Source organism: Canis lupus, chromosome 19 (genome assembly GCF_011100685.1).
Source record: "Canis lupus familiaris isolate Mischka breed German Shepherd chromosome 19, alternate assembly UU_Cfam_GSD_1.0, whole genome shotgun sequence".
Taxonomy (NCBI): domain Eukaryota; kingdom Metazoa; phylum Chordata; class Mammalia; order Carnivora; family Canidae; genus Canis; species Canis lupus.
This window is the reverse complement of record NC_049240.1, coordinates 42,184,043-42,192,786: the sequence shown is the minus strand read 5'-3', so window position 1 is coordinate 42,192,786 and position 8,744 is coordinate 42,184,043. Positions and strand designations below refer to the sequence as shown.

The 8,744-nt window shown below is 34.8% G+C and overlaps 1 protein-coding gene across 2 annotated transcripts in view; it reads right to left on the bottom strand.

Moving 5' to 3' along the window:
* Positions 1 to 4,908: 4,908 nt before the first annotated feature.
* The window catches only part of HNMT (histamine N-methyltransferase), a 46,356-nt gene continuing 42,520 nt past the window's right edge, over positions 4,909 to 8,744 (bottom strand). For both annotated transcript variants that reach the window (XM_038565099.1, XM_038565100.1), the window contains one exon: positions 4,909 to 5,645. In XM_038565099.1, the coding sequence (XP_038421027.1) occupies positions 5,290 to 5,645 (356 nt within the window). In that variant the 3' untranslated portion in view covers positions 4,909 to 5,289. The remainder of the gene's footprint in view (positions 5,646 to 8,744) is intronic.

Below are 8,744 nucleotides of genomic sequence, written 5' to 3'. Positions count from 1 at the left end.
TATCCTTTTGGGGACATTGTTCAAGGTCGTCATGGCCCATATCCATCAATTATGTCTGCCTCACAGATTTCCTTTGTCAGTAGTACATATCAGTATGATTAATGGTTCAGGGTTCATATTCAGGAAACTGATTGGTTAACTGTCATTTCATTTGTTGTCACTGATAATTCAGAAAACATTGATGAAGTTGTCCAAGAAAAGAGGGCAATGCAAGCCAGTTTTACTCATAATGAACAACAAAGTTTGGTCTTTTGTTAACAAAAATAGGCTGCGCACTCCCATATACTTCCTGGGCCTCAGCAGGAGATTAGGGAGAGGTGTTAACTCTGTGATTATCCTGCAGCATTAAGTGGTAGCTCTGTAATGTGAAAGAGTGAACACCACACTATGTTGAAGGCTCCATCCCTGGGAGAATGAGGGTCCATGAGCTCTTCAGTAAAATCTAACTGTTGTTCTGTATCTAACAGAAAGTAGTAATTGTTTACTTACTTTAAATATGTCTTTACTTATTAATTATAAATTACTGGATTATTTACTTATTTAAAGAGATGTACTGCTTTTATAAGAATGATAGATGTTCACCATTAAAGATAAACACATTCAATACTCTCAAAAATCCTCTGAAATCCTGTCCAAGGATGACTTTTGCTCTTAAAAGAGATCTTAGAGGAATATAAGAGACTCTAGAGGGTTGAAATAGATTCAAGATTTTCTGGAAATTTGATAAGTGATACAGAATGCATTTTAAGTCTGTGGAGTTTCCCTCCCTCCAAGGAAAGTATGTATAGCAATCTATCTTTGTGAGGATAAACAGTTTGTTCTCTTTTTCACTCCTTACACTTATGTAAATTTCCTTTTTTAATTTTTTTTATTTTTTTTTCCTTTTTTTAAAATTAAGTTTTAAAATTTTAATTCCAATATAGTTAGCATACAGTGTTACATTAGTTCAGGTGTACAATATAGTAAGTCAGCAGTTCTATACATTACTCAGGGCTCATCATGATCAGTGTACTCTTTAATCCTCATCAGTTTGTTCTCTATACTTAAAAGTCTGTTTCTTAGTTTATGTCTCTCTTTCTCTTTTTTCTTTTTCTTTGTTCCTTTGTTTTGTTTCTTAAATTCCACAAAGGATTGAAATCATTTGATATTTGTCTTTCTCTGACTTATTTCACTAGCATTATACTCTCTAGCCCCATCCATGTTGTTGCAAGTGGCAAGATTTCATTCTTTTTTATGGCAATAATATTCCATTATATAATTGAATAAATATATAAAATCACTTCTTTATCCATTCATTAATCAATGGACACTTGGGTTGCTGTCATATCTCGACTATTGTAAACAATACTTCAATAAACATAGTAGTACATATATCTCTTTAACTTTTTGAGGAATCTCCATACCGTATTCCACAATGAGTACAGCAGTTTGCATTCCCACCAAGGGTGCTCTAGGGTTCCTTTTTCTCTACATCCAGTCAACACTTGTTTTTTATGTTTTTTTATTTTTTTTATTTTAGCTGTTCTGACAGGTGTGAGGAATATTTTTTGTAGTTTTGATTTGCATTTCCCTCATGATGGGGGATGTTGAACATCTTTTAATGTGTTGGTTATATGTGTTTTCTTTGGAGAAATATCTGTTCATATCTTCTCATTTGTTAAGTGAATTTTTTTGGTGTGCAGTTGTATAAATTTTTTATATATTTTGTATACTAACCCCTTATTGGGTATATCATTTGCAAATATATTCTCCCATTCAGTAGGTTGTCTTTTAATCTTGTTGGTTGTTTTTAACCAGTTTTGCTGTTCAGAAGCGTTTTATTTTAATATAATCCCAAGTTTTTTTAAATAATAAATTTATTTTTTATTGGTGTTCAATTTACCAACATACAGAATAACACCCAGTGCTCATCCCATCAAGTGCAAGTTTGTTTTCGCTTTTATTTTCCTTGCCTCAGGAGGCATATCTAGAAAAATGTTTCTGAAGCTGATGTTAGAGAAATTACTGGCTGTGTTATGTTTTAGGATATTTATAGTTTCAGGTCCCACACTTAGGTTCTTAATGCATTTTGAGTTTATTTTTATGGTATAAGAAAATGGTCCAGTTTCATTCTTTTGTATGTTGTCTGGTTTTCCCAACACCATTTATTGAAGAAACTGCCTTTTTCACATTGCATAGTCTTGCCTCCTTTGCCAAAGATTAATTGACCATATACTTATGGATTGATTTCTGGGTGTTCTATTCTGTTCCATTGATCTATGTGTCTGTTTTTATGTCAGTATCATACTGTTTTGGTCTATGCTTTGTAATATAACTCAAGGTTCAGAACTGTGATGCCTCCATTTTTGTTTTTCCTTTTGAAGATTGCTTTGGCTATTTGGGGTCTTGTCTGGTTCCATATAAGTTTTAGAATAATTTGTTTAATTCTTTGAAAAATGCTGTTGGTATTTTGATGGGGATTGCATAAATGTGTAGATTGCTTTGGGTATACGGACATTTTAATTCCGTATTTTATTGGTATTGGTATTTTATTGGTATTTTATTGGTTTTGGTGCAGTTGTAAATGGGATAGTTTCCTTAATTTCTCTTTTGCTGCATAATTATTAGCATATAAAAATGCAATAGATTTCTGTACATTGATTTTGTATCCTGCAACTTTACTGAATTTATTTATCAGTTCTAGTATTTTTTTGTGTGGAATCTTTAGGGTTATATATAGTATCATGTCATATGCAGAAGCCCCTTTTAACAGGGACTGTTAAAGGCTGGTTTGGTGGTCATGAAGTTCTTTAGTTTTTGTCTGAGAAATTCCTTATTCTTCCTCCTATTCTGACTGCTAGCCTTTCTGGATAAAGTATTCTTGACTGTACATTTTTCCCATTCAGCACTTTGCATATATGTCATTCCCTTCTGGCCTTAAAAGTTTTAATTATTGTCTTTTCTCTTTCTGCTTTATTTTTTTTGTCTTTATTACTTCTTTTTGCCATTTTAAGTATTGTCTGTCTTTGTGTGGACCTCCTTGGGTTGATTTTATTGGGGGATATCTGTGCCTCCTGGATCTGGGTTTTTGTTTCTTTCCCAAGATTCAGGAAGTTTCAGTTATTATTCCTTCAAATAAATTTTCTGCTCCCTTTTCTTTCTCTTCTTAGGGATCCCTATATTGCAAATGTTATTATCCTTGATGCAGTCACTAAATTCTCATTTTGTATATTTGTTTTCTTTTACCTCCTCAGCTTGTTTGCTTTCCATTACTGTCTTCCAAGTCATTAATTTTTTCTTCTCTTTCCTCTAACTTATTTATTCCATCTAGTGTATTTTTAATTTCATTTATTGTATTTTTCATCTGTGATTGGTTCTTTTTTTATAACTTTGTTAAGGGTCTCATTGATGCCTCCACTCATTTCTCAAGTCCAGTGTCTGTCTTTTGATCATTAAATTCTCTATCAGGCATATTACTTATATTTGTATTGCTTAGGTCTCTTCCTGTGGTTTTGTCCTCTTCTTTCATTTGGAACGTATTCCTCTGTCTCCTTATTTTGTCTAACCTTCCATGTCTATTTTTATGTGTTAGGAAAGTCAGCCACATCTCCTGCTCTTGAAAGTAGTGGGTGGAGCACACACTTTTAACAAGGTGGTGCTGGTTCTCTTCTATAGGGTACATGAAGTTGCTGTGAAGACCAGAGCTGGCCAGTGCTGCTCTGCAAAGGCCACGTGGACAGGGAGGCAATTTTAACCAGGTGTATGTGGAGGTCACCTGTTGCTTGGAATAAGGCCCCCAAAACACACAGGACTCTCTGTTTTGGCAGGTATTTTTCAAACTACTACTTCTTTGCTGTATTTACATGGGATATTTGTTGTGCTGTTCTTTAAGGGCAGGAACTCGGTTTCTTATAATACATTGGACTTACCCAGAGCTAAGCCTGCTAATTTTTAAAATTCCAGGCTTTACATATTGCTGATTGTAAGAACTCATGAAATTCAGCCCCTTTCACTTTCAAAGGCAAATGTCTTGGGGATTCTTCTTCCCCATGGAGGCTCCCTGGTGTAACTGTTTCTCATCCTTCTCCATGCCCTTGGTCCCCTCTCAACTGCAGACAGCCAAGGGTCTTTTGGCTCCCCACATCATATTCACCCTTCCTATCCAATTACATGTGGCCTCTCCTTTACCTGTAGTTGTGGAGTTTTTTCTGCCAGTCTTTGGGGGTATTTTCTGAGTTATTTTATGCTGATATGAGTTACTGTGGGACTAGGTGATCTTAGAGCCCTTCTACTCGGCCATCTTCTCAGACTTCTACACTTAGGTAAATTTCAAACATAACCAAAGATTTATTTTTTTAAAGTGAAACTATAACTTTTTATAATAAAATATGTAAATATTCTAAAGCCTTGTTTTAAAAAGGCCTTTAAAAATGTGTCAGAAGGGATCCCTGGGTGGCGCAGTGGTTTGGCGCCTGCCTTTGGCCCAGGGCGCGATCCTGGAGACGCGGGATCGAATACCACATCGGGCTCCTGGTGCATGGAGCCTGCTTCTCCCTCTGCCTGTGTCTCTGCCTCTCTCTCTCTCTCTCTGTGACTATCATAAATAAATAAAAATTTAAAAAAAAAAAAAAGTGTCAGAAGCCCAGAAATTAAGAAAGAAAAAAAGCTTAAAATGTGACTGAATAAAATAGAAAAAAAATTCAGTATATCAAAAAACAAAATCTATAAAGTCAAAGATAAAATATAATAAAGAGAAAAGAGAAAATAAAATGGAAGCAAATGGAACACATGACAATGAATTTTCTAATATCCTAAGGTGCTTACATCTAGTAATCAATAAAAACAAGATAGAAACTACTAGAGGAAAGTACACAGGCAAATAATTCTTAATAAAAGAAGAAAAAATCAATAAACATATACTTTTTCATATATATCAACAAGTACATACTTGTTAGTATTTAAAGAATCCATGGTACATGTTTTATTAATATTTTGGGAAATTCCAGTATAATCAACAAATTGGAAAAGATTTTCTTGTCAATAAGCCAGTGAAACTAGTTGTCTCATTTCTCTAGCTTATGTGGTATTTAACCTGAATGTGGCCTTTTGATAGGGAGAATGGATAGGATAAGACAAAGAGTATCCTATATGATTCTGCATGGAAATCTGAGAATGTCTTGGAATTTTCTAGATTTTATATATGAGACAATGTTCTACTTATACCGAGATGTGTTTGTAATTTTAATACAGAAATAAATGATCAACATTATTCAAAATATAATTTTTTGAGTACACTCTCATGATTGATATTTATGCCTCAACCACTATGAAACTCAGATTATTATTAAAAAGAACCTTTCCCTCTTTCTTTACACTGAATTCAGACTCTTGCAGATCTTTCATAATTTCTGCTTTAAGATCAGGTGGTGCTGTTGTGTTAAAGTTGCAGGTTTCTGTCAAAAAATCACAAAGCAGTTCTCCATTTTCATTGCCATCAGTAAAACAATCAGATATGTCCATGGTGGACAGAAGGTCATAACACTCATACTTAATCCCCAATTTGTCCAGCATCTGCGTGAGGTCAGACGATGTGACATACTGGCAGAGGTCATCCTGAGGTAAGCGGGTTCCATACTTTTTCCATAGCTTGTCCCAGCCACTGTTTCCTGTGAGATAAAACAAAGTTCATGCTTTTACTTATTCTTCTTTTCATTTTCCTACTCTGCCAGGAAGTATACTAGATGTTTAGAATAAAACAGTCGGTAAAGAAATATTCTTGCCTTTGGGTAGCTTAGTTTAAGGAGTGTACAGCAGAGGGAAAGTTAAAAACAGAAGTAAATAAATCACGTATCAGATGGTGCTAAATCCTAATGAAAAACAAATCAGAGCAAGGAATAAGGAGGGTCCAAGAGCTGGATGTGTTGCTGTTTTCTATAGAGTGGTCACAGAAAGTCTCTGTAATAATGTGACATTTGAGCAGAGATATGACAAACCATGTAGGTATCAGAGAGAAAATGACCTTAAGTAGAGAGAATAGGAACTACAAAGGACCTGAGGCAGGAACATGCTTTTGGCATGTTAAGAACTAGCCAGGAAATCAATGAGATTGGAATTCAATGAGCAAAGGGGAGAGTAGAAGATGAAGTTTGATGAGTGGTGGGGGAAGTGGATAGGGTGCCATATCATGTGGGGTGAGATGGGAAGTCATTGTAATGGTGTCTGAAAGAAATTTCTGGATTGATGGACATATTTTATATCCACATTGTCCAATATGGATGATAGCCACTAACTATCTGTGGCTAAGAAGCCTTTGAACTAAGCATTCCTTAGTATGACCAAGGAAATAAATTATAAGTTTTACTTCATTGCAACTCATTTAAATATCAATTTCAATAGCCAAATGTAGCTTTCATATAGACAGTGCAACATTAAAGTGACTTAACCTAATTTACATTTTAATAAAGTTACTTGGTCGCACAGATGAGAATAGACTATGGCGTATTAGGGCAAAAATAGAACAGTAAAGAGGTTATGGCAATAATCTGGGTGCCAGGTGATGGTAATTGGAGCAATTAGCTTTGGAAGTGAGAAGTGGTTAGATTTTTTTTTTTTTTTTTATCTATTATGTTCCTAGATCTAGTGATATTTGCCAACAATTTGGATATTGGGTGTGAGTAAAAACAGAGTCAGTGTCCCCCATGATTTTGGCCCAACTATCTGAAAAAAGAGAATTGTCATTATTGGAAAAGGGAAGAAAAAAGGCACCTGGGTGGCTCCATGGTTCAGCAGATGTCTGCCTTTGGCTCAGGTCATGATCTCAGGGTCCTGGGTTCAAGTCCCTGCAGGGAGCCTACTGCTCCCTCTGCCTGTCTCTGCCTCTCTCTCTGTCTCTCATGAGTAAATAAATAAAATCCTTTAAAAAAAGGAAATGGGAATAATAAGGAAGAGAAGTTTTAAGAGTGTCATCAGGTGTCAGGTTTTGGAAATGTAAATGTGAGATGTCTATTGATACGTATCTCTTGGATATTCCAGCAGCGATAGGAAGAAGGCAGTTGTTTACATGAGTCTTGAGTTCAGAGGAGAGGATCTAAGAGTAAGAATTGAAATAGAAAGAGCATAATAAATACAATGCTGATTTTCTCAAACAAAAAATGGGGTAGCCTTTCATGTCTCCACTTATGCTGCCTTGCACTGCCAATAACTAGGCTGATTCTTACAAATTTTGTCCCCAGCTTTAGAAGATATTTTAGCAATGTCTCAGCCCAGTGTAGAAGCTAAGAGATGCAACCTCTAAGTGAGCGAGACACAGGTTGGAATGTACTTTTGACACTTCAAAAATAATATGAGGTTTGTTATTAATTTCTCAGAACCTCAGTTTTCTCATCTATAAAGTGGAATAACCATGTTTACCTCAAATGCAACTGCAAGTATTAAATAAGATAATTTAAGTGAATTGTTGCACAATGCTAAGCACATGGCAGATGGGTAAAAAGTACTTAAAAAATAAATGAACATACTGTGGAATTAGTTTGATAATGTATTTTCATTGATTGTAATCTTGAGGCTGGAAAAGCAAACTTGCTATTCAGAAATCTGTAATATTGATACATCAATACAAATGAGCATCTACTTGTGGATCCTCTAATACCTGCATATAATAATGGGATGTTATATACACAATTGATACAGTGTAGTAATTAAGAGGGTCTTTAAAGCCAACCGCGTAGAGCCTGCCTTTTCTTCTGACTAGCTTTATGAAACTGCCTCAGTTTAATCATCAGCAAAACAGGGATAACAATAGAATTTATGCATAGGATTGGGGCAAGAAAAAGTAAAGGAACTAAAAAAACCATGACTGGCACACATAGTAAATAAATATTGTTGACATATTAGGGAATTAATTTGGACTTGGCAAAACAATGCAAGAGAGAACCTATATTTTCTATGAGCTTCCGGGATTAATAGTGAAGATTTCAAAGCTTTAATTTTTTTTTTTGTTCCCAAACCTCTTTTACAGTCTAATGAAGTAATTAACTTTCCAGAAAAGTACACAAACAATAAATACCCATACAATTATGCATATAATTATTAGATGCTCAAAGACCCCTGGCCTTCATCCATGGATTGGGCTAAAATGTTATGATTGAACTCAACAAAAGAGACTATCTAAGGCAGAAAATGATAAAATTTAAAAGCTTAGATAATTGACATTCTACTAATATTTCAGAAGAGGGAGCAATAACTGCAGGGTGTGCTCTAGAAGGTAAATTGGAATGAAGCAGTAAAAAACAAAACCTCAGTCCAGTGAAAAAAAATTAGGGTCATGACTATGTATTAAAAAAATCTTTAATTACAAAGATAGTGATTATCTACTCAAATAAGGATATGCCTACAAATAAGACTATATAAGAAAATAAATATTTCAATGGTTGAGGAGAAGCTGTATTATCATTCTTATTTTTATTTTTAACCTGTCAGAGAAAAAAATAACCAGACACTGATTGCTGGTGTTAGTGTTGTGTGACTTGGTGCCATTTCTGAGCTGAGCAATTATACACTTTCTAACTGATGCATTATCATAATGGCTCTCAGTGGGCACAACATATGGTGTTACTTTTGTTTCCAACATGATATAAACCAGATTCTTTTTCTTTCATTGTATTAAAAATAACACACCATGATTTTCCTCCTTCCTTAGGTAAGGAGAGGGGAGGACAAAAACTATGGTCTCCTCTGGCTAAACCCCCTTAACTAGAAAAGTTGCA